Source organism: Trichosurus vulpecula, chromosome 1 (genome assembly GCF_011100635.1).
Source record: "Trichosurus vulpecula isolate mTriVul1 chromosome 1, mTriVul1.pri, whole genome shotgun sequence".
In the NCBI taxonomy this organism is placed as follows: Eukaryota; Metazoa; Chordata; class Mammalia; order Diprotodontia; family Phalangeridae; genus Trichosurus; species Trichosurus vulpecula.
Window position 1 is genome coordinate 545,048,401 of NC_050573.1, and position 26,708 is coordinate 545,075,108.

A 26,708-nucleotide genomic window follows, 5' to 3' on the forward strand; every position below is an offset into this window, starting at 1 on the left:
TTGTCTTCATCTCCAAATACAGTGTTCTTTCCTCCCAGAGAGCTACCCTGTTACAAAGAATTTAAAAAGTAGGGGAATAAATGGTTCAGTAAAACCAACCAACACATCAACTAATTCTGAGAACATATGCAATACACTATGCCACTTTCCTCCAACCTCCACAAAGAAGGTAGGGGAGGTACATTTTCTCATTTCTTGTAAAGAAGCAACCTTGGTCATCATAATTACACAGCATTCCTTTTGCTTTTTTTAATTTGTTCTTTATTTTGTTGTTGCTTTTTTATTTGTTCTTTCCATTTATACTGTGGTAGTCATTGTCAAATCAGGTCAAGAAGCATTTATTAAGTACCTACTGTGTGCTGTGCATTGAGCTATGCTCTGGGGTGTGTTGGTAATCAAAATGGGCTCCTTAGCACTTAGTTCAGAAAGTGCCCTTGAATAGTTTGGCCTTTGTTTCTTTTGATTAATTCAGTGTCTTTGATTGAGTCTTACTAGGTGCTAAGCCCCAGGCCCAAACCCCTATTAGGTGTAAAACCTTAGTGGGTGTGGATTGGCAACTAAGGTGGGGTCCAAGGTGGGGCTAACTCCAGGGAGGGCCTAGTTTACAAGTCTGGGAGAGCAGAGGCTTTTAGACCATGTGGGTTTAAGTCCGCCTCTTTGTGAGGATTCTAGGTCACATGGGTGAGTCGCATGTGTGACTCACCCCTGACACTGAAAAAGATATAAAAACCAGGGGTTGGCTGTCTGTTCCTTGGAGCTCTCTTACAGCAGTGGTGGCACTCTGGGCCAGCCCTTGTTCTGAGCTCCCGGGCTGAACCTAGATGTTGGTAACTATGAATTGTATTGGGTCTATCTGTCGATGTTTGCAATTTTTTTGAATTTTGTTCTGAAGTTCAGGGTTCTGGCTTTTTCCCCTGAACTAAGGGAATGCTGTCTGTATGCTGGATTAAAGTAAACTTGTCAACCCTTCACCTTGCTTTCCTTAGTTAAGCAGATCAAAAGAACCTGTGCTGTTGGAAGCTTTCCAGGTGCTGGCTGTGGGTGGATCTTACACCCCAACAGAAACTGCTAGTCAGATTGTTGAAACATGGGGATAAAAAGAAAGTTAAAAGGCAGTCGAGGAGCTCTGAGTATAAAGGAGGAGATAACATGTAAACAGTTGTGTGCAAACAAACAAGGTAAATACAGGATAATCTGAAGGCTGATCTCAAAGGGAAAGTGTTAAAGTTAAGTAGGACTGAGAAAGGTTTCTTGCAGAAGATGGGACTTTACCTAAGGGAAGGCAGGTGGCTGAAAGGAGGAGGAAAAAAGTTCTGGGTAGGGTGGGACACCCAGGGATTGTTTTCCTGATTCTGTTTATTTCACTTTGCATCAGGATCAGCTCATATATGTCTTTTCATGCTTCCCTGTATTCCTCATAATCATCATTTTTTAGAGCTGAGTGGAATACAAGATTGTGAAAGCTTCCCTATGAATAACTCAGGCAAGGTAATATTCAAAATAGAGATAGTTTCATTTTCCTGTAAATCATATGATTTCAGGGAAACCAAATGGTATTCCCCTCTCCCCCACCCCTTGCCTATTTCACAAACTGCCACCTTAACAGGAGTCCCCCTATAAGGTAATTCTGTAGTTTCTGTGCTTGTACCAGGTAAAAACTTATTTCTTTATTCCTGGTTTGGTTAGATTGTGAGGCCACTTGCCCCTGCCAATGGGGATAGAGGTCCAACCTCTGGGGTGGGATTTCTTAGAATTGTTTGTACAAGGGTATACAACTCCCTGCTTGCCTTCTGTATCCTGCCTCTCATCGCTGCCAGTCCGCCCTGGTAATGAGAGATACCCAACTCTCTCGAGACTTAATCAAATAAAGCTTCTGTTTTTCCTAACTTGAGAAACTGCTTTCTTTCTTGGTGGTCTTCTGACCCACACAGAGTGAAGTCATATTCTACTGCATTTACATACCACAAGTTGCCTAGCCATGCCCCAATCAATAGGCACCTACTTTTATTTCCATTTTTTGCTACTACAAAAAGTGCTGCTTTAAAAATATTGTGGGTATATATTAGGACTTACTTTCTATCTTTGCCTTTTACCGAATTATACGTCTAGTAGTGGGATTTCTGGGTTATAAGGGCAACAGACATCTTTAGTCACTTTCTTAGAATAATCCCAAATCGCTTTCCAGTCCAATATATAGCCTCACCTAATACATCATTCTGCCTATCTTTCCACAGTATCTACAACATTGACTATTTCCATTTTTTTTTTCCATCTGCCAATATGCTGGGTGTGAGGAGAAGGCTCAAAGTTGTTTTGGTTTTTATTCCTCTTATTAGTGACTGGGAGCAATCTTTCAAATGGTTGTTAATAGCTTGCAACTTTTCTTTTTTGAGAACTGTTTGTTCACATCCTTTAAGCTTTTATTAGGTGTGGAATGGTTCTTGGTCTCATCATCTGGTACTGAGTGCTGTCAGTGATACCTGAAAAATCCATGAAAACAGAAGAAATACCACAAAACCAGAGAAGGGCAAATGGTGTCCAGATTTTCACAAAGGGGAAAAGAACAGCATCTGCAAACTAGAAGCCAGTGAGCTTGTTTGGGAAAATTCTAGAATAGATCATCAAAGTGGTTGGCAAACATCTATCTAGATAACAGAAACAATGCCTTCATCAAGAACAGATTATGCTTAACTAATCTCATTTCCTTTTTTGTGAGGACTACAAAACTGGTAGTTTAAACTAGTAGATAAGTGAAATATTAGAGATGTGTAGCTTACCTAGATTTTAAGCAAAGCTTTTTACAAAGTATCTTGTACTATTCTTTAGAAGAAAATGAAGAAAATAGTCTAGACAGTAATACAATTAGATGGATTGATTAAGAACTGGCTGGATGACTAGATTCAAAGGGGAGCTGTTAATGATTCAATTTCAATACAAGTTTCCAGTGCAATACTCAAGGATTTGTATTTGGGTCTTGTCTCGTTTAACACTTTTATCAACGACTGAGATAAAGGCATAGATGACATGCTCATCAAATTTGCAGATGACACAAAGATGAGAGGGTTAGCTAACACAGTGGCTAATAGAATCCAAAAAAATCTTGACAGAAAAGAAGGGGTTCTTACCCTAGGGTCTGATAACTTCTTTTCTTTTCTTTTTTTTTTTTAACATTTTCATAGCTATTATCTGGGGTCTGATAACTTCTTTCTTTTTAACATTAATAACTGTATTTCCATAACTTTTTTTCTTAGAAATCCTATGTATTTTACTTTATGCACTGAAAAAACATTATTCTGAGAACAGGTCCATGTATTTCACTAGGCAGCTAAAGGATTCCAAGACAGTAAGAAAAGGGTTAAGAACTCCTGGGTTCTGAAATTCAACAGGGATAAATATAAAACTTTACATTTGTAATCAATTTTACAAATATACGATGAGAAAGATAGGATTAGACAACAAAGACAAACAACAAAGAGAAATCCAGGAACTATATGAACACAATTACAAGACTTTTCACACAAATCAAGATAGATCTAAACAATTAGAGAAATATTAATCGCTCATTAATAGGCCAAGCCAATATAATAAAAATGACAATTCTACCTAAGTTCATTTACTTATTCAGTGCTATACCAATCAAGTTACCAAAGAATTATTTTATAGAATTAGGAAAAAAAAAAACAAAATTCATCTAGAAGATGACCTAAATGGTAAGAATATCAAGGGAATCAGTGATTTTTAAAAAAGTGGAAGGAAAGCAGCCTAGCAGTACCAGATTTTAAACAGTAATTATCAAAACAACCCAGTATAACTTAAAAAATAGACTGGTGGATTAGTAGAACAGATTAGGTACACAATACACAATATTAACTAACCATAGTAATCTAGTGTTTGATAAACCCAAAGATCCAAGTTTTAGGGGGCAAGAACACACCATCTGACAAAAAAAATTGCTGGGAAAACTAGAAAATAGTTTGGCAGAAATTAGGCACAGACCAACAGCTCACACCATATACTGAGATAAGATCAAAATGGATAAATAATTTAGACAAAAAGGGTGAAATAAGTAAATCAGGGAAGCATGGAAAAATTTATCTGCCAGATCTATGGATAATGGAAGAGTTTACGACCAGAAACGAGATAAAAAGGATTACAGGAAGTAAAATGGATAATTTTGATTATGAAAGTAAAACTTTTTTGCAAAAATAAAACTAATGTAGACAAAATTAGAAGGTAAGCAAAAAACTGGGGAAAAATATACAGCAAGTTTCTCTGATAAAGACCTCATTTCTCAAATATATTGAGAACTGAGTCAAATTTATAAAAATATAAGCTATTCCCCAATAGATATAGGGTCAAAGGCTGAGAACATGCAGTTTTCATTAGACGAAATCAATTAGCTATCAAAAGTCACATGAAAAAATACTTTAAATCACCACTGAGAGAAAAGCAAATTAAAAACAACTCGGAGATATCACCGCACACCTATCAGATTGGCTAAAGTGACAAAAAAGGAAAATGACAAATGCTAGAAGGGATATGGAAAAATAGGGACACCAATGCACTGTTGGTAGAGTTGTAAACTGATCTAACCATCATGGAGAATAATTTGGAACTATGCCTGAAAGGCTATAAAACTGTGTGTATACACTGACCCAGCAATATCACTACTAGGTCTGTATCCCAAAGAAATTTTAAAAAGGGGGAGGGGCAGAAAGGATCTAGTTGTACAAAAATATTTGTATCAACTCTTGTAGTAAGAAGGAATTGGATATTGTGGGGATGTCCGGAAATTAGAGAATGGCTGAATAAGCTGTGGTATATGATTGTGATGGAACAGTATTGCGTTCTAAGAAATGATAAGTAGGATGGTTTCAGAAAAACCTAAGAAATCTTAAATGAACTAATGCAAAGTGAAGTGAACAGAACCAGGAGAACACTGTACACAGTAACAGCAATGTTGTAATGATAATCAACTGTGAAAAACTTAGCTGCTCTGATCAAGAAAATCACCCAAGACAATTCCAAAGGAGCCATGATGAAAAATGCTATCCATCTCCAGAGAGAGAACTAAGGAACTCTTGAGAGCACACTGATGCATACAAAAGCATGCTTCCTTTGTTTTTCTTTTTTAATGTGTGTATGTTTGCTTTTGCAAGATGGCTAATATGGAAATACGCTTTGCTTAACTTCACATGTATAATTGCTATCATATTACTTAACCTTCTCAAGGGATGGGGGGCAGGGGGAGGCAGAAGGTAAGGAAAGAAACTGGAACTCAAAAATTTTTAAAATGAATGCTAAAAATCTATTTAAATGTAATTGAGAAATAGTAAAGAAAATAAATATTAAAAAGAAGAATGTTCAGAGGAGGGGAATCAGGATGGTGAAGTGCTTTAACTCCTTATCATATGAGAATCCACTGAAGAAAATGGAAATATTTACCCAGAAGAAAAGACTTAAGGGGAGCATGACAACTATACTCTGAAGGGCCATCATTTGGAAGAGGCCTTCAATTTGCTCTGTTTGGCCCAGGAAGACAACCAGGAACAAAGAGGTAGAAGTTATAAAAAGTCAAATTTAGATTTGATGTTGAGAAAAATTTATTTACTGTCCAAAAGTGCAATGGGATACCTCAAGAGGCAATAGGTTCCTGTTCCTTGGGATCTTCAAGTAGAGTCTGACTGACACTTGTTGTAAGGGTCCTCTAAGAGGTATGGTTTATACTAGATGGCTGTTAAGGTTCCTTTCAGCTCTCAAAATCTGATTCTGTCATTGTGTATTTGGGTTAATTCGACATTTACTGGAGATATCTGAAGCAAAGATTTTCCCCCAAAATTAATGGTTTTCTTTCTCATATGAGTTGCATTAATTTTATATAGGCAAAAGATTTTGAATTTCATGTAATAATTTATTTTATCTTCTGTGATAAAAGATAAAAATATCATTGGTTAATAATTCTCCTACTAACTATACCTATGAAAGGTACTTTATCTGATTCCAATTTTTTAAAATAGTATGAACTTTAAAATTCAGCTCACATATCCATTTTGAGCTTAGTGACATATCTGGTGAAAGCTTTTGGTTTAAATTTAATTTCTGCCAAAACTGCTTTCTAGTTTTCCTAGCCATTCTTGTCAAACAGGAGTTCTTTCCCCAGGTAATTTATATGCTTGGGTTTATCAAATTGCTGAGACAGTTTCCACCTCTTGCACAACTAATCTATATTCCACTGATCTACTCTTTTATTTTTTAAGCTAGCACCACATACTTTTGCTAATTCCTGCTATACAGTATAATTTAAGGTCTCTGTCATTTTCTCCTTCATTTCTACTTTTTTTTCCACTAGTTCTCTTAAAATTCTAGATCTTTTGTACCTCTGAATGTCATTATTTAGCCTAGCTCTCTACAAAGTATCCCCATGGCAGTTTAAGTGGTACTGCACTAAATCTGCAAATTAATATATTATAAAGTGAACTAACCATTATTATATTGATTTGGCCCAATCATGAGCTCTAAATCATTGAAGCACTTGTTTGCATCTCTGCGTGCAGAAACAACAGAGTAGATCACAAAACAAAGTAAAAAATTTCAATTACTACGTGAAACTAAAAAACTTTGAAAAAAATAACATCAGTGCGTCTAAGATAGGAAAATGTCAGCTTGAAAAAATCTTTGCATTAAATATCTTTGATAAGTATCACATAAATATATGAGACCATGAGTCATTCCCCAATTGATAACTGGTCAAAAGATATGAAGAAACAGTTCTTAAGAGAACTACAAACTATAATCCTATCAAAGGCTTCTCTACATCACTAATAGTAAGAGAAATGCAAAATAAGACAACTTTGAGGTTTCACCTAACACCTAGCAAATTGGCAAAGATAACAAGAGGATACAACCAAGCTGTAGGCACTGTGGAAAAAGAGGAACAATGATTGCCTATTATTAGAATTGTGACAATAGGTCCAACCATTCTGAAAAGCAATTTGGCACAAAGGGGGAGTAATCTGTAAATGGATGTGATATAAAAATAAAACACATTTTGTCACATGAAAATGACAAAAAAGGGAAGCAATCTGAAATTGTGTTTGAAAAGTGACAACAATGTTTACTTTTTTTTTTTGATCCAAAGATTCCACTACTAGAAATATGTCCCCCAAAGAGGTGGAAAACAAAAACAAAGGTCATATACAGACCCAAATTTCATAAAATTTTTTGTAGCAGCAAAGATCTAGAAACAAAGTAGGTCCTCATGCAATAAGGACTGTTTAAATAAACTGTGATAAGGCAATATTGCTGTACTTTAAAACACAAAGAATATGAAGAATTCATAGAAGGGAAAACCTGTACTGATGTACAAGGAAGTAAACAAAATCATGAAAGCAATATACACAATGAACACATTGTACATGGAAAAATTGATAAAACTGAATATCATGTACCTATAATGACCAACTAACCTTGACCCCTGAGAAAAACTCAAAAAATGTGTCTCCATTCCATTAAGAGGGAGGAGACTGATCTCTTCCATGTATAAGTCAATTACAAATGTATGCATTTTATAACAACACATTCACAAAAACAACCCATAAACACACCCACAAAACATATCAGGGGAGGAGTCAAGGTGCCTGAGTAGCAGCAAAAAGCACAGCCATTTCCTTCCAAACTCTTCCTAACAGATTTAGATACTACATCAGACCTCCAAGAAAGAAATCATAGTGAATCATTTTTTCCAGGCCAGATTAGTATAGGGAGACAGAAGCAAGGCTGGACAGCACAAGGAAAGGCTGTACATCACTAGGAAAACAGGAGGTCCCAGTTGCAGAAACAGGTGTCAATTGCCGTATTTGCTCTCAGGAGCTGGAGTAGATTAAGGAGAGGACCTTTATCTAGAGGTGTCACTGCAGTTTAAGTCGGAAATAATCAACACTAGGTGGCTCTTACCCCAGGGGCAGAGAGAGGTCTCAGTTACAGCCTCCAGGCCAGTCTGAAGCCTGCAGCAGAACACCAAGGGCAGGACTCCAAGGCAAAAAGGGAGCCCGCAGTTCTATCACTCTAAACCAGCAGGCCTCTCCATCTGGCTCATAATGGCTGACTTTATCATCAGTCTACAGAAACTCTCAAAGGGCAAACCCAAAGACCTGCTGCCCAGACCCAAATCCAGGTCAGAAACTTGCAGAGCCGGCCAAGATGGCGGCTGGAAAGCAGGGACTAGCGTGAGCTCCCCGCCGAGTCCCTCCAAAAACCTATAAAAAAATGGCTCTGAACCAATTCTAGAACTGCAGAACCCACAAAACAGCAGAGGGAAGTAGGGCTCCAGCCCAGGACAGCCTGGATGGTCTCTGGGTAAGGTTTATCCTGCGCAGAGCTGAGCGGAGCAGAGCCCAGTGTGGGCCGCATGGACTAACCAGACCAGGAGCCGGGCGGAGCGGGCCCTAGCACCCTGAATCAGTGAGCTGCAGCAGTTACCAGACTTCTCAAACCACAAACACCAAAGACAACAGAGAAGGTTAGTGGGAAAAGCTGCAGGAGTGGAAGGAGTTCAGGGTGCAGCCACCACCCCCAGGGCAGTGGAGGTGGGGCAGCTACAGCTGCAGTTGCTTCTGGCCCCAGGCCCACCTGGTGGGAGGAATTAAGTGGCACATCAGAGCAGGAGTGCAGAGCCTGCTGAAGATCTGAGTCCAGTCTAGGTTGGGGGTTCTTGGGGAAGGAGGAGTGCTGGTGTGGCAGAGCTGGCACATCCCCTCCAAAACATGGAACACAGAAATCTTTAGTCTACAAGCAGTCATACCCTGCTGAAAAACTCAAGGGTCAAGGAAGTTGGCTGGGAACATGGCCAGGCAGCAAAAACGCACCCAGATTCAGTCTCAGACTCTGGAGTCCTTCTTTGGTGACAAAGAAGACCAAAACATACAGCCAGAAGAAGTCAACAAAATCATAGAGCCTACAACAAAAACCTCCAAGAAAAACATGAACTGGTCTCAGGCCATGGAAGAGCTCAAAAAGGATTTGGAAAAGCAAATTAGAGAAGTAGAGGAAAAATTGGGAAGAGAAATGAGAAGGATGCGAGAAAACCATGAAAAACAAGTCAATGACTTGCTAAAGGAGAACCAAAAAAATACTGAAAAAGATACTGAAGAAAACAACACCTTAAAAAATAGACTAAGTCAAATGGCAAAAGAGCTCCAAAAAGCCAATGAGGAGAAGAATGCCTTGAAAGGCAGAATTAGCCAAATGGAAAAGGAGGTCCAAAAGACCATTGAAGAAAATACTACCTTAAAAATGAGATTGGAGCAAGTAGAAGCTAGTGACTTGATGCGAAATCAAGATACTATAAAACAGAACCAAAGGAATGAAAAAATGGAAGACAATGTGAAATATCTCATTGGAAAAACCACTGACCTGGAAAATAGATCCAGGAGAGATCATTTAAAAATTACTGGACTACCTGAAAGCCATGATCAAAAAAAGCCTAGATGTCATCTTTCAAGAAATTATCAAGGAGAACTGCCCTAATATTCTAGAGCCACAGGGCAAAATAGAAATTGAAAGAATCCACAGATCGCCTCCTCAAATAGATCCCCAAAAGAAATCTCCCAGGAATATTGTCGCCAAATTCCAGAGTTTCCAGGTCAAGGAGAAAATACCACAAGCAGCCAGAAAGAAACAATTTGAGTATTGTGGAAGCACAATCAGGATAACACAAGATCTATCAGCTTCTACATTAAGAGATCAAAGGGCTTGGAATACAGTATTCCGGAGGTCAATGGAGCTAGGATTAAAACCAAGAATCACCTACCCAGCAAAACTGAGTATCATGCTCCAAGGCAAAATATGGACTTTCAATAAAACAAAGGACTTTCAAGCTTTCTCAGTGAAAAGACCAGAGCTGAATTGAAAATTTGACTTTCAAACACAAGAATCAAGAGAACATGAAAAGGTAATCAAGAAAAAGAACAAGAAAAAGAAATTTCAAGGGACTTACTAAAGTCGAACTGTTTTGTTTATATTCCTACATGGAAAGATGATGTGTATGACTCATGAGATCTCAGTATTAGGGTAGCTGAAGGGAATATGCATATATATATATATACGTATATGTGAGTGTGTATGTATGTATATGTGTATGTGTATATATTATATATATATATCTACAGAGAGAGAGAGAGAGAGAGAGAGCGCGCGAGCACGGGCACAAGGTGAGTTGAAGATACATAAAGGATGAGAGAGGAATATATTGAGAGAGGGAGATAGGGAGGGATAGAATGGGGTAAATTATCTCGCATAAAAGTGGCAAGAAAAAGCAGTTCTGTAGGAAGAGAAGGCAGGTGAGGGGGAATAAGTCAATCTTGCCCTCATCAGATTTGACCTGTGGAGGGAATACCATACATACTCAATTGGGTATCTTACCCCACAGGAAAGAAGGAGGAAGAAGATAAAAAAAGGGGGGATGATAGAAGGGAGGCCAGATGCGGGTGAAGGTAATCAAAAACAAACACTTTCGAAAAAGGGACAGGGTCAAGGGAGAAAATTCAATAAAGGTGGGATAGGTTATGAAGAAGCAAAATATAGTTAGTCTTTCACAACATGAGTATTGTGGAAGGGTTATACATAATGATACACATGTGTCCCATGTTGAATTGCTTGACTTCTTAGGGAGGGTGGGTGGAAAGGGAAGAGGGGAGAGAATTTGGAACTCAAAGTTTTAAAAAATAGATGCTCAAAAACAAAAACAAAAAAGTTTTTGCATGCAACTAGAAAATAAGATACACAGGCAATGGGGCATAGAAATTTATCTTGCCCTACAAGAAAGGAAGGGAAAAGGGGATGGGAGGGGAGTGGGGTGACAGAAGGGAGGGCTGACTGGGGAACAGGGCAACCAGAATATACGCCATCTTGGAGTGGGGGATGGGGGTAGAAATGGGGAGAAAATTTGTAATTCAAACTCCTGTGAAAATCAATGCTGAAAACTAAATATATTAGATAAAAAAAAAAGAATAGGAAAAAAAAAAATAAACCTGCAGAGCCCAGATCAAGGAGACTGACTTTACCCTGGATGAGATTATGACAACACTGAAAGCTTCCAGGTCCCCAATATGAACCATCCCTGAGATCCTAGAATAACACACCATTCAGTACCCCAGTTATTTCCATCACTGCACAAAGCCTGGCTCTAACATAAAGTCTAACGTCAGGAAGTAGGCTGGAGGAATAAGCAAACCAAAAGGAGTTATTGTGGTGACAGTGTTACTCAAGACACAAAATCAAAAGAGAATCACTTCAAAATATCTACAAGCAAAGCCTCAAAGAAAAACACAGTTTGAGTAGAGATTCAAGTATAATTCCTAGAAGATACAAGGGGAAAGCTTGAAAAAAAAGGTTTAAAAATGTTTTTAGGAATGAAATGAGTGCACCTGAGGAAAAAAATTGGAAAAGAAAAAAGAGCTATGGAATTAGAAAGGAAATTAACAGCTTGGTACAAAAGGTATAAACCTTGCCCCAGCAACAACTTCCCTGAAAATTAGACTACACCAAACTTGATGAGAAAATAAAAACAAAGTCAGAAGACTGAAAAAAAAAAATTGAAAGTATCTCATAGCAAAAAACTAGACCTTGGAAACAGTTTGAGGAGAAAAAACTTTTAAATCAATGGATTACCTGAAAGCCATGACCAAAAAGGGTGTCTTGATTTCATATTTCAAGAAATTGTAAAAGGAAACTGCCCTGATCTCTTAGAATCAAAGGTCAAAGTATAAATAAAAGGTGTTGCCTCCTGAAACTCCAAAATGAAAACCTGGGACAATATTACAGACAAAATTTAGTGTTTCCAGGTTAAAAAAAAATACCGCAAGTAGCTAGAAAGAAAGAATTCAAGTACCAAAGAACCACAGCCAGGATCACAATGATTTAGCACCTACTACTATGAAGAAGGGGCAGTCTGCACAGTGAATAGAGTGGTGCAGTCAGCAAGTCATCTTCCTGAGTTCAAATCTGGCCTCAGACACTTACCAGCTGTGTAACCTTGGGCAAGTCCTTTAACCCCGTTTGCCTCAGTTTCCTTATCTGTAAATGACCTGGAGAAGGAAATGCAAACTACTTCAGTATCTTCGCCAAGAAAACGCCAAATGTGGGGCAACTAGGTGGCACAGTGAGTAGAGCACCAGCCCTGGAGTCAGGAGGACCTGAGTTCAAATGCGACCTCAGACACTTGACACATTTACTAGCTATGTGACCCTGGGTAAGTCACTTAACCCCAATTGCCCTGCCTTGCAAAAAAAACAAACAAACCCAAATGGGATCACAAAGAATCAAATCACACTTTACTGAAAATGACTCCACAACAACTATGAGAATTCAGAGAGCTTAGAATTAAAGAGGACAAAGAACGTATAATTCAGCAGAACTGAATATAATCCTAATGTAGGGAAAATGGACCTTTAATGAAAAATAGCACTTGTTCCTGATGAAAGAACCAAAGCTGTGGAGAAACTCTGAAGTTCAAACACAGGAGTGAAGAAAAACAAAAAAGGAAACACAAACTAACAAAGACAAAGGAGTAAGCAAAGAATAAGCTGTTGTTGTTCAAATATGGGAAGATGATAAATGTGTCCTCTATGAACCATATCAGGTGTCACAGAGGGAGTCCAATTAATTAGACAAGGCAATTCTCTTGATGATCCAAGAATGGAAAGGGAGGGGGAAGGGCATATTCTAGGAGAAGAAAAGGTTAGGGAAAATTATCTTACATAATTTAGGTATAGAAGTAGACGTATATAAAAACAAGGAGGAAGGGGTCTGAAGGGCAGATGACACAAACTTCACTGTCATCTGAACTGGTTAAAGGAGGGAATACAAGCACACATGTATGTTAGCTACAGAAAGATTAACAGTTCCTCATCAAAAAGGAGGAAGAGAATTTATATTCTCAGAACATGCAACAGGTTAAAAATTTATTGAAATATTTTTTAGCTATTTCCTTCTTTTCTCCCTTCCTTTCACACATGGAATAAGGGAATTTGTTTTGCATGACTATACATGTTTGTAAAGGGCTTTGTTTTTCCTGCCTTCTTAATGGGTAAGGGAGGGAGAAGGGAAAGAAAAGAACTTGGACTGTAAAATAAAACGGAATTTTAAAAAATACTTTTGGAACAAACAGAGCTGACTCCATAAAGCAATAGTAAAGGTTGACAATAGTTATAGGCCATTAGATTGCTGCACGTAACCAAAAGTGGTTCTGATAAACCAAACAGAATCAAAAGCAGCTCTATGTACAACATACACATGAACTCAATAGTTGACAAAGAAACAATGAATAAATGGCTGAGTGATGTAGATTTAGTTATGGAAATGGAGGGGTTTAAGATGCCAGTTCCTGCCATGTGGAATTACAGAAAGGTAATCCCATTAAAAAAAAAGGCTCCTCGGAAAAGGAGTTTTATCCCTAAGGCTCAGGGATTATAAGGAACAAAAAGAAAACTCAAGAAAAGTTAGGTATTACTGATTTGTCCCGGGATCTGTGAGTTACTGAATTTCTCTCAATGACCCAGTCACAGGGAGGCTAAAAGAAGAACAAGTGGGAGGGGCAGGAAAGACTTCTGGTTTAAACAAGGAAGAGAAATTTGGTCCAAAAGTGGACTCACTCTGGTAACAATTCAGCCAAGGATAACGAAATAACCCTACATGCGGCAGAGGCCTTAGAGCTCCCAAACTTTACAGCTGAGGAAAACTAGAAAGGGTTAAAAACTTACTGAAAGCCAAGTGGGGATCGAAACCAGTATCATGCTAAGGTTATTACAGCTTAGAAGGCAGTGTGATAAAAAGTCCTAATCCACTTAGAGCAGCCATCTTCTTGTTTTTAAACAAGAGCAACTGTGTAAGCCAATGGAGACCCAGTCTGACACCTGGCTACACTTTTTGCTCTTGAGCTAACATGCAGAGGGCTGGGTCGAATTTCTTCTTCTACGGCCCATTCTTTTTTCCTGTACAGGAACTAGGAGGTGTGCAGAACTGTCTTAATCAGATATCTTCCATATGTCAATCAAGGCTTGTCATCAATGATCCCAAATGGTGGGCTAGAGACTGCTCCTAGCCACCCCCCACCCCCTCACCCCCAGCACATACTGCCTTCAGCACAATCTTTAAATTTTCAATCATCATCTGGAGGAACAAAAGGTCAAGAATTTCAAGGAAAAGCTTTTTTTTTTTTAAATTGGAAAGGAAGGTGAGCTAGCAGTACTGCATCTCAAACCACACAACAAAAAAATGGTAATAGCTAAAAATTTGGCACTGATTAAAAAAAAGAAAAATTGATCGCCAGTAAAACAGATTAAAACAGATGTAAGGTGCAAAGGAGCATAGTAGCAAATTGCTTGATAAAACTAAAGATAAAAAAATGACTAGGGTATGTTCTCACCATGGGACAAAAACTGCTGGGATAGGGATAGAGGGACCAAAAGACAAAAGGTCACATCATAAATCTGAGGAGCAGGAGATACCTTTCTCAACTACAAATAAGGGAAGAGACCTACATGTGGGAGTCAATGGACAACTCTGATTATATAAATTTTACACAAACAAAACTGATATACTTAAAATTAAGACGGAAAACAGTTTTCTCTGATAATGGCCTGATAGCAAAGATACATAAGGAACTGATTTAAATATAAGTCATTCCCCAATAAATGGTCAAAGAATATGAACAGGCATTTCTCAAGGGAAGAAAATCAAGCTATCAACAACCATATAAAAATGCTCAAAAATAATTAATAGTAAGACAAATACAAATTAGAACTACCTTCATGTTTAGTTAGCGTCATGGCCATCAGATTAGCAAAGATGACCAAAAAAAAAAGAAAATGCTATTTTTGGAGGGGATAAAGGCAGAATGGTTCCACTAATATACCGGTGGAGCTATGAATTAATCAAACCAATTTGGAACTCTACCCAAAAAAACTACTAAATTGTGTATACCTTATGGCCACGCAATATGACTGCTAAGCCTATGCCCCAAAAAGATTAAAGAAAGTGAGACAAGTGTTATATAAACACATGTATTTATAGCAACACTTTTTTTTTGAGGGGGGAAGGCAGGGCAATTGGGGTTAAGCGATATGCCCAAGGTCACGCAGCTGGAGGCCGTATTTGAACTCAGGTCCTCCTGACTCCAGGGCTGGTGCTCTACTGACTGCGCCACCTAGCTGCCCCAACACTTTTTGTTAGAGAAAAGACTGAGAAAAGAAGGGAGTGCTCATCAACTGGGGAATGCCTGAATCAATTATAGTATATGAATGTAACAGAACGTTATTGTACCATGAGAAATAACAAAAGGAATGGATTCAGAAAAATCTGGGAAAATTTGGAATGAAGCGACCAGAATCATGAAAACACTTCCTAAAATTCTTATAACAATATAAAGAAAAGTAACTGCAAGACTTCAGAATGCTGATCAATGCAATAAACCACAATTCCAAAGGACCAATGATGAAGCATGATACTCGCCTCCAGACAGTGAAATGATAGACAAGAGGTGCAGAATAAAACATTTATTTTAAGACATAGATGATGCACATATTAGTTTTATTTGATTATGCTTCTTTCAAGAGAGGGTTTTTGTTTTGTTTTTTGAATTGGGGGAAGAAGGAAAGCTAAAGGTGAGCTAGTAATAGTGATGCGAAAAAAGGAAAGAAAGTAAAGAGAGTCATTGAAGCATTTTTTTAATGCAAAGCGTAGACCGGACAGAATGTCTGGGGAGCTACACTCCAAAAAAGCCACTAGAAACAAACATCCCAACTCAACCAACACTACCCATTATGTTCCTCAGAGGTGCATTAATGTAAAATAATTAGAATTGGTTATTTTCTCAGCACCAACTCTATCACTCAAACCAAACTCTCTATCCTTTAGAAACTCAAACTGCTCTCAACACATTCTGCCACAAATACCCAAGAGATGGCTTCCAATAATTATCAGCACCAAGGGGCATCTTGATTCTCTATTATGGTTCAAAAGGCAACTACTACAGATGGCTTTGCAGCTGCAGCTCCTTCCTGCACAGCTGTCTGTTTCTTCCTGGAGTTTTCAAATTCATCGTATGCAACCAGAGCAATTTTTTTTTGTTTTTTGTTTTAGAGGCAATAGAGGTTAGGTGATTTGCCCAGGATCACATGACTGATAAATGTCTGAGGCCTAATTTGAACTCGGGTCCTCCTGACTCCAGGGCTGGTGCTCCATCTACTAAGTCGCCTACCTGCCCCTAGAGCACTTGTTTTAAAACTAAGACAAAACTGAATGGGTCTGGATAAGAAAAGAGCTTTCAGAAGTTCAAACCCTAAGGATCTCCAGAAAAAAGATGGGCTAGACACATGCCAAGATGTAGGTTCTCGTTTTAGTGCTGCCACTAATTCACTATGCAACCTTGAGCAAGTGACTGACTACCTGTCTCAGAACTTGGTTTACCTCATCTGTAAAATAAAGAGACTGGATAAAGTGAATCCCTTCCAGTTCTAACATTTTTTTGCATTTACCTCTATGCCTGAGATCTCCAAACTTATTTAACCATGCAGCCTTATCAGTCAAAAAAAAAAGCCAAATTTGAGTAGATATATTTAATATTTGTATATTCGTAAATTGCAGATACTACTGTATATATACTGTATTTATGTACGTTACAGACAAAAAATCAAAATAAAAACAGATGAGATAAAGATGAAATAAGCATTTTAAAATAATTATTATAACTGCATAAAACCCTTTACTCTCACTAAAATGTTATTAATAATTTTTAGTGAAAATGATGGAATATTTATTTTTTAAATTCTTGGCTTAACATTCTGTATGATATAGCAATTTTAAAATCAGTTTATTTGGATTCTTGGTTTTAATGGCTATCATACTTGAAAACAGAAAGACTTATAGTCTAGGATTGCCAGAACCCACAAAATGTCATTTTAAAAGGCAACAGGGCAATGGCTAGGTTACCTTTTTTTTTCTCTCAATCTCATTACACTCAGAAATCTCCTAATTTTGAAAAAAAAAAAAAAACCTGCAACTTAAAAAAATGCCCTAGTTCCTTAATGTCCCAAATTGTCAACGGAGTATACTAAAGATAAACTGGCTGGCACAGAGTAAGGTGTTTAATAAACGCTCGGTGACTAATTGGAAAGAAGAAATAAATGCTTTAATTATCTAGCCATCTGATGGAACACTCTATAATCAAAGCAGAGAAACCAATAACTTCTTGATTCGCTTTACAGATTATCTCATCCTTTGAAAGGGAAATTTTATTTTGGATTTCATTCTCATTAACTAGTATGGGAGGTGGAAATGATGGGGACTCTTTTTTTCTCTCTCCCTAGTTTGGAACCACATTTGTCTTGTGAAAAAAGTTTAGTAAGATTCCTTCTTTCTCTATCTTTGTAAACAATTTATGTAATTTAAGATGGTGCTTTATTCTGCCTGATTCATCTAATGGTATCCTGTTAAGGCCACTATATATAACCTAAACATTAAAATTCCCTATACAGTTTCCAACTCATCATTATTAACTCACAAAATTTAAAGTCAGAGAAGTAGAATATACTTTACAACAACTGGACTGGCTTTCACTACTGTACAATTCTACCAGTGAAAGGAATGAATAATGGTAATGTTTCAGCATTTGTAACTCGAGAACATGAATGACATAATAGATCAGATTATAAAAAACCAGAGAAAAAACTTAGAAAACTCCTAGATCACTCTTAAATCTCTGAAGCATTTTTCATTCGATTATCTCATTTTAACCCCACAACATCTTTCTACAGGAATCTTTTCCTGATCCAAATGGTTACTGCCTGCCCTCCCTAATAGCCTTGAATTTAACTACCTTGCATTTGTATTCTCTCCACATTTGTTCTGCATAAACTTACATGTGTGCTTTTTGTCTCCTGAAAGTAGGGAAATGTTTCTTTTTTGTATGTGTATCTCCAGGGCCCAGTACCCAGCATATAGGGTCTTAATAAATGTCCGGTCATCCTAAATTCGAGGGTTTATCCTAAAGCTAGTTTTCATAAACCTTTACCAAGTGAAGCAAGACATCCATTGGCCCAACCTTTTTCCCTATTTTCCTTCGGCAGTCTTTTTCTACTCTTCCCTCCTTCCTTCTAATCCACCATTTTGCTCCTTTTTATAATCACTTCCCTCTCCAACATCTAAGGCTTTATTCCCAATCCTGCTGAACAACAGATAAGTCACTTTATTCTCCGGGGCAGGTACAATGGAATACACTGCGGCCTCCATCTACTGATGCCATAACTTTTCTGACCCAGGGTAGTTTGAAAGCAGCAACGACAGGAGGGGTCATTTTTCATCCTCTCACACGGTATAGTTGCAACAGCAGACCCTTCAGCAGGGGAAGCGAAAGGCAGAGCTAGGGAGAACGAGGCCCGATCTAGAGTCAACCACCTAAACGAGCTTCCTGTCTTCCTGGTCCAGTCAGTCTTCTAACAGGTGTGGAGATGCAGAACTGCAGATCCAATGCCCTGCTCTTTCACAGTCTGACGGGAACCCAATAGCATAGCACCAAAACTCTTGAAATTACTAATACCAAGACAAAGTACAGCAATTAATACTCCGCAATTTCTTTCCATCTGCCACTGTACCAGCGGTATCAAACTCGAGTAGAAATGAGGGCTATTGATACATAAGGATTCCTAAGGATAGATGTACACTAAGAACGTAAATCCATGTTTTATTGTATTTTATTTATTTTGTTAAATATTTCCCAATTATATTTTAATCTGCTTCCAAAGGTACTCAGAAGTGTTACCCATGGTGTTTGACACTTTTCTACGTTATCGAAATTGGTAAACTGGGTTCAACCTTTAAGCAGATATCTTTAGATATCTTGATGCATATAATTCTTAATTCTAAATATCCAACCCGAAATTTTCTCCGGAGCTTCAGTCCTACATTCCCAATGTCCTTTCGGACACCTCAAACTCAACCTGCCCTAACAGAAAGAACTCATCCCCATCACTGCCTCACCCCTCATTCACAGCCCCCACATATCCAATCCGTGACCCTATCCCACCTTTGCATCTTCACATCTCTCTTATGCTTCTCCCTCTCGCCACTCAACACGGCCACCACCCCGCCCTTCCCTTACTGCAAAAGCCTCCTCTGACAAGCTCAGCACACAGCAGGCGCTTCATAAACGTTTTCGGACTCGTGGTCTCCCGGCTTCGGCGCTCACCTCCTTCACACCCCCCATCCCCCTCCGCCACGCCGCCTCAGGAGCGCTCCGGGAGCACCGCTCCCACAGCACCGCCCTGACGCCGGCTCTCAGGTGAGTCCTCGTTGGATGCTGGAAGCCTCGCCCTGCGCCCCGAACATCTCTCCAGACCCGCTCCGGCCTCGTCCTCCCTCCGCTCCCTTCAGCATCCCAAAATACCGATAGCAGCTCTCTGCGCGGCGGCCAACAGCTGCCAACTAATGGGGGGGGGGGTCTTCCTTTCGGGGAACGGCTCAACAAAGGTAACGCGAGCCGGGATGGACCGTCATCGTCAGACCCCGCCTTTCTGCGGGCGTCTTTCCCCAGTCCCCGGCTCCGATCCCTCCGGGGTTACCTTCCATCCTCTCTGTAGACAGGTGTCCCAAAAGTCTCGGTGCCTTTAAAGCTCTTTTTTAAAAACGGCACCGAGACTTTTGGGGCACCCTCCCCTGCCCCACTGGACCGCGGGCTCCGGAGGTGGGGGGCTGTTACTCTTTTTATCCGCCGTCTCCTCGGCTTCAGCACCGTGCCGGGCACCTCGTCGGCGCTTAATAAACGCCGACTGAATGGAGGCTGCACACAGGACGCGCTTAATAAAAATGGCGTGGATACACGGATTCCACGCCTCCCCCGTCAGGCTGGCAGCCTCCGGGAGGGCAGCGGACCCATTTTTTTGGTCACGTCTTCGAATCCCAGGCATTTCGCGAAATGCCCGACGCGATGAGAGCTTAATAAAGGCTGATCGAGGCCCCGAGGGTCCGTGACGAAGGGTCCAAGGAAAGGGGGGACGGGGAATCACCGTGCGTCGATATGGGGGCACGGGTTTCTCGAATATAAAATAAATCCAAGGGGAGGGGCGGAGGCCCGGGGCGATGCGCCGAGGCCTGCCTGCCTGCCTACTCTCTCCTCCGGTCTCCGAGGCCGATCCCCCTCCCCCCACTCGCAGCCGCGACCTACCCGTCGGGGGAGTACTCCAGGTTGAAGACGGCGCCGTGGGTGCGGGTGCTGAGGTACACCGAGTCCGCGGGGTGGATGGAGCTGTACAAGCTGGTCATCGTACGGAAGTTGTCCCGGGCGGGGTCCACGTACAGCCCCCGGCCCAGGCTGCGGCTCTTGAGCCATCGGAAGAGCGGGATGCCCACGGGGCGCCCTGTGGGCCCGGCCCCCCCGCGCTTGGGCTCTGGGGATCCGGAGCCGGAGGAGTTGGCGGCGGCGCGACTGGAGAAGAAGGTGAAGGCGGACGGGCAGGCGGCGACGGCGGCGGCCGTGGAGTGGGCGGTGGGCGAGTCCGGGGGGGAGGGGACGAGGGCGGCTCGCGGGGACCCCGGGCTCGGCTCGCCCTTGGCCCCGGCCGTGAGCTCCCCCACGCGCGCCGCCGAGGTCGCCGCCGTGGCCGAGCTGGCGAACACGGTCAGCAAAGGCGCGCGAGGATCGCGGGGGTCGCGCGAATCTCGGGGTTCGCGGGGAGGGCTGATGGAGGAAGAGGAGGGGTCGGCGGGCTGCGGCGAGGATGGAGAGAAGGCAGGCCCGGCCGCGGCCGCCGCCGCCGCTCCGCTCCCCTCGTGCGACCTCCCCTCGCTGGGGCTCAAGAAACCCAGCTCATCCCCGGATAGCTCTTCCGCCTCAACCCCTACGGGGCTGCTGGGCCCGAACGGGAACATGACCGACGGCGACGCCAACGCGCCACCCCCGCCAGCCCCAGCCCCAGCTCCCGGGCCGCCCCTTTAGCCGCCGCCGCCGCCGCGGACCACCGCCACCCTACCGCTGCAAGACACTTCCGCCCGTGCCGCCGCCTAAGCGCGCCGGCGGGGAAACTGACGCCGAGGAGAACGTGGAGCCGGCGGGGACCCGGAAAGCGTGAGCACCATCGCGCAGCCGGTCTGCACCCCGCCCCCCGCTGCTCCGAACGCAGGAGGCGGCTAGCGGCCCGGGCGGGGTGGGAGCTGGGGAAGGGGGGAGGGGAGGGGCGGAGTTCAGCCCGAGGTCGGAGGGACAGCGCCAGCCGGGTGTCCTCTCCGGTTCAGGGAGCGCCTGATTCCCGAGTGCGCGTGACTGCGCGTGCGCGCACACGGTGACCCCACCCCCGCCCCCTGTGCCCCGATTTCTATCGCAGCAGAAAAGGCATCAAAGGATGCGGTCTCTTCTTCCTTTTTCGTTGACCGGGTTCTAGGGATGCGGGGGCCAGAGTGGTCACCCTGGGTTCGAATCACCGACTCTCACCCTTCCCGGGGCCTCAGTTTCCTCCTCTGTTAAAATGGAAGGATTGCAGTACATCTCCTCTAAGGTCCTTTTCTGCTTTAAAGCTGGCATCCTGAGCTCTTCCTTAGCTTCCCTCTCCTCCCCTCCCCTCTCTTCCTTTCTTAGCCCTCCCTTCCCTTCCCCACAGCCTCTCACAAGCGGTTGTATAGGAAATCTTCCCATCTCTAAATGGGATAGACCAGCACTTAGCCTAGTCCCTGGCACACACTAGGTGCTTAATAAAGGCTTTTTGATAAAACACTTCTTCATAAAAGCTGACTTGACCGGGACTGAGGTCCTCTCCAGTTCTTAAATCCTATGACTTATGAACAATATGGTGGATACTGGCTGTCTGCTGGAACAAAGAAGATTAAGAAACAGTGGCTGCCCTTGGGAGCCCCACGGTCTCCTTGGAGAGCCATAATACTGACAGGTCAGGATAGTTTGTGATCAGTGTCAGGCGGCATAAAGACTGACAGGGTTTCCCATCCTGGATGTAGAGTCAGGAAGTCTTGGGTTCAAATGTCACTTCTAACTCCTGCTAGTTCTGTGACCCTGGGCCATTTATGCTGCTCAGAATCCTCATCTGTAAAATGCGGATGATAACTGTGCCCCCTCGCCTTGGGACACACACACACACACATACACTCTTTACAGGGTTGTTTGGAAGATCAAATGAGGTGATGTGTGGAAAGCCCTTTGAAAACTATTAAAAGACATAGAAGTGCCAAGTAGTCCTATCATCCTCCTTACTGTGGACTGAATTTTCTACAATGGACAGCTCCACCCTATGCAGCCTCAACGCAGGCAAATGATAGGATCCTAGATTTACAGGATGGAATTCTCTCTCACCTCATCTCCATGGCCTCCCAGGCTTCCTTCAAGTCCCGCCGACAATCCCACCTTCTACAAGAAGCTTTTCCTGATTCTTTTTATGCTTCTCCTCTATGATCATCTCCAATTTACCGTATACATCTTTTCTACAGAGTTGTTTAAGTAATTCTCCTTCTTAGACGGTGAGTAATTTGAGAGCAGTGGCTGTCCTTTGCCTGTTTCCCCAGCAGCTAACCAAAGTGGTTGGCGCATAGTAGGCACTTAGTGACTGATCTTAGAGACGTCATCTATACCTAGACTCGTGTTACAGAACAACAGCCCCAAGAGATTACTTGATATGTTCAAGGTCACCCAGGTAGTAAGAGGAAAAGCTGGGGTATGAATTCATGTCTTCATACTCCAAATGCGTAAATCCACTTTATAACATTAGGTACTACATGTAAAGCGCTTTGCAAACCTTAAAGGGGCAGCCAAGGTGACACAGTGGATAGAATGATGAGCCTAGAGTCAAGAAGTCAAAATGTGACGTCAGACACTTAGTACCTGTGTGACTTTGGAGAAGTCACTTTACTTCCATTTGTCTTAGTTCCCTCCTCTGTAAAATGTGGAAAATAAAAGCACCTAATTCCCAGGATTGTTGTGAGGATCACATAACTGTAAAGCACTCAGTACAGTGCCTGGCACAGAGTAAATGCTGTATAAGTGTTAGCCACTGTTATTATCTGAACGCATATAAATGTCAGCCACACAGCCAGTCATACCACAGCTGCCTCCATGGGGCTCACTTCAGGAAGCAGCAGGGGCGGGGTGGGGGCTGGGATGGAAGGAACAAGACTCAGGAAGAAGGCAGTTTTTAAAGTTTATAGGGTTCAAGAACTTCTCCCTCTTGAAACCGCTTCATATTACCTTTCCTGGGTTCATGTTGCACGTGCCCAATAGAATGTCAGCTCTTTGAAGAAAGGTTTGTTTCATTTTAGTCTCTCTTCAGTACCCGTCTTAGTGCCTTTTATACCTCGTATGCATCTCAGAAATGTTTATTGAATCAAATTGTGGAAAAAGACATTCAGAAGTGAGGCCTAGCAGTTAGGATTTGAAGTCAAAGATCCAGGGTTCAAATGCTAGCTCTATGTGACCCAGACTTCAGTTTCTACACCTTTACGATGAGGTAGTCGGACTCAGTGATCTCTATGGGCCCATCCAGGTCTAAATGTATGATGTTATCAATTGCAGATACAGACGATAAGTATTCTAAGATTTCAGGGAGGCAATCCTGTAGGCAGAGGGTCTTCAGAGAAGGATATAAGCAGGTGGTAGAAAACGACCTGGGCCTAGGATTTAGACAGGCAGAAGGGAGAGGCATTGGAAGTAAAAGAATGATATTAGAAACCATTCACAGGCAGGAAAATTGAAAGTTTTGTTTGAGGGACAATGAGTAGGGAAGTATCTTGGGTATAAGATACCATTTGAGGCCCTGTGGACATACAGTGATTTCACCAAGCAAGACTTCTTAAAGACATGTACAGAAGACAGAAACAAGAGTGGGTAACAGACCATGAATACAGAAGTATGAAACAATATTGTGAGAATATTGTCAGTAGTGCTGAAGCTCAGAATGAACTGAGGCTAGCAAAGAGATCTAAGGACAACAGGAAAGGGTTGGGGACTATGCTGAAGAAAAGATGAAGAGAAAAAGTCAAAGAAGGGATAAGACTGCTGCTAGAGAAGGGGGTGGGGGTGGGACAGCAACTGACAGCAGAAAGGCATAGCCTCTCAAGTCCTTGTTCCTGTGCCACCTGATTCACAATTTTAGACTGGAAAGGACAGAACAAACGTGGCTCATATAGAATTGATATCCAAGTCAGGTTAAGGAAGGTGACTTGATGAATTCAAACCACCTGAATGAACTGCATTCTTGGGTAATCAAAGGACAAATGGATGTTATTGCTGAGCTACTATCAGTGATATTTCACAGAATCACATAATTTTAAAATTGAAAAGGACAGTTTTGGGGGGACAGGTTAAGCTAGATGACTCCTGAGGTCCTTCTGACTGAAATTCTGCAATTGTCATAGAAGTCAAGGAGCTTTTATTAGAATGACAGTAATTCTTAGGCGGTCCTACTTGTAAGTCAAGCATCCTGCAAAAGCCAAACTCACAATATTATTGAATCTGGCCCTGGCCTAGAGAGGAGACTCATTATCACAGCCCACTATTGACTAATTCTCCAAACCATATTTAGGAAGTGATACTGCTATCCCGTTGGAATGGATGGGGAAAAAAGCATTTTAGTTCCCCAAGCTTGGGGACATGGTTAAGGATCCCTTCCTGGGTATGCATTGTCAAGAGTTAGGATTATTACATTCTGGCAAAGAATTTTCACTTTTCTGTAGGCCATGTCATGTGCCAAAGTAGTATCTGTCCTTTGGGCAATCCCTTCTGAAAGGTCAAGCACCTTAAGGTTGGGTTTAAGATCCAAGTGTACATTGCTGTTTGATATTTGGGGAAGGAGAGCATTGAACTTGAACTAAGGGCTTTGAACTTGGAGTAGAGGAACCAATATGAGCACAGTAGTGGCAGAGGGGTTCTGGATAAACCCAAGTATTGATAATGGAAATGGAGAGCTAAGTTAGGAGGCTCGCTTGCCACTTCACTTTAGATCCTTAATTAAACTGTGACTATACGATAACCATTTCCTTCTAAATGTGTTTTGTAATTAACATTTTCTTCTAAACATGTTTCTGTGATTAAAATTACACAAATACTTTTATTATTAAAATAGTCTAGAAGTCCTAGGCTCTAACACTGATGCTGTGAGATCATGTTAAGTCCAAGGCTCATTCTAGGTGGAAATAAAGTGTAGGTGCTATGGCCCTCCATCCCAAATTTTCCAGAACAATTCATACTGAAAAAATAAATTAAAATTAAGCAACCTTTTATTAGGTGTATGCTAGTGATCAAGGAAATATAAAATTTAGATAAAAGTCTCTGCCCTCATGGAACTTAGAGTTTAGTAATGAGACTGAAAATTATATCCTTTTTCAGAACACATCTCAATTTTTTGAATCTGAAAATATGGTCATATAAGAGACAACCTAGCCAATATGATTTTAGACTCTTGTAACAGGCTGAATTGCCTGCTCCCAGAATATCTATCTCACCAGTCTTCTATGGCTTGAAATTCTCACCATAGAATTATGTTAGACAATTAAAGGAACGTTCTCTAGAATGCTACAGTTAAAACATCCCTTACCATTAAAAAAAAGCACAGTAGAGAACAGAAGACCAGAAAGAATTACAGACAAGTAGGACAGCTTTAAAAGTCACATATTTCATACTATATTTTAAAATGTTTAAATGCACATATTTTTAAAAATTTCATATTTTTAAAATATAATAAAGCCATGGTTTCATGTATAATCCCTTGTTATGGCATGTATGTGGAAATGTTAGCTAACATCTGAATGCCTACTATTTGCCTGGCAACATGTTAAGCACTGGGAATACAAAGAAAGATCCAGGATACTGGTATTTATTAAGTTCAGAATTAAATAACTTCTCTTACAAGCCATCATTAGTACATTAGGCATTAAACAAATTTAATTAATTAGGTTAGGCATTTGACACTTTAGTGTCCAGAGGATAAGAAGGAACGTATTATGGAGGAGGAGGGAAAAGGTGTATTTTGTGTGGCAGTGCAGGACATTCTTCAAAAGGAATAGAAAGTGACCTGAAGAAGGTCATCTAAGCCACAATTCTGCTTCCTAAGTACTTCACTTCCCTGTGTTTGTTTTGGTTTGGTTTTTTTATTTTAAGTCTCATACACATTCCTAGGAATTAACAGGTAAGAATGAATATAGTTAGTATATACACAACACCGTACTAGGTAGGCATTGTGAGGGAAATATACCAATTATAAGGAAGGTGTGATCCCTGTCAAGAAAATTATAGTCTTGGATTGAGGGAGAAAACCTAACATCTGGGATAGTCCAAGAACAATTAAGTAGTAAAGGGCCACGTAACCTGTCTTCCTCAGTTTCCACATCTAGCTCAAACTGCAGTTTGGTGAAGGTTTTTCCAGTGCCCATTAGCTATCAATCAGAGAAGAGAGAAATGGGAAACGATGGGAGCTCCTGGATGCTTCGTGCAGATGGTGGCTTGTGATCTGGGCCTCTAAAGGAAAGGCATTCTAGACAAAGGAGACAGTGTTTGCAAAGGCATAAAGATGAAAGATTGCAGTTATTTTTGACGAGTGAGAAGTAGTCTGGTTTTATGGGTGAATAGAGTATGTGTAGGGAACTGGAAAGGTCAAATCACAGGCAGCCTTGAATGCCAGGTTAAGAAGTTTGGATTTTGTTCAATAGGCAGTGAGGAACTATAT

The 26,708-nt window shown here is 41.3% G+C and overlaps 1 protein-coding gene across 1 annotated transcript in view; it reads right to left on the minus strand.

Moving 5' to 3' along the window:
- Positions 1-21,312, minus strand: part of DCAF10 (DDB1 and CUL4 associated factor 10) — a 59,969-nt gene extending 38,657 nt beyond the window's left edge. The window contains exon 1 of the mRNA XM_036741536.1: positions 20,216-21,312. Within this exon, the coding sequence (XP_036597431.1) occupies positions 20,216-20,919 (704 nt within the window). The 5' untranslated portion in view covers positions 20,920-21,312. The remainder of the gene's footprint in view (positions 1-20,215) is intronic.
- Between the last annotated feature and the right edge of the window lie 5,396 nt (positions 21,313-26,708).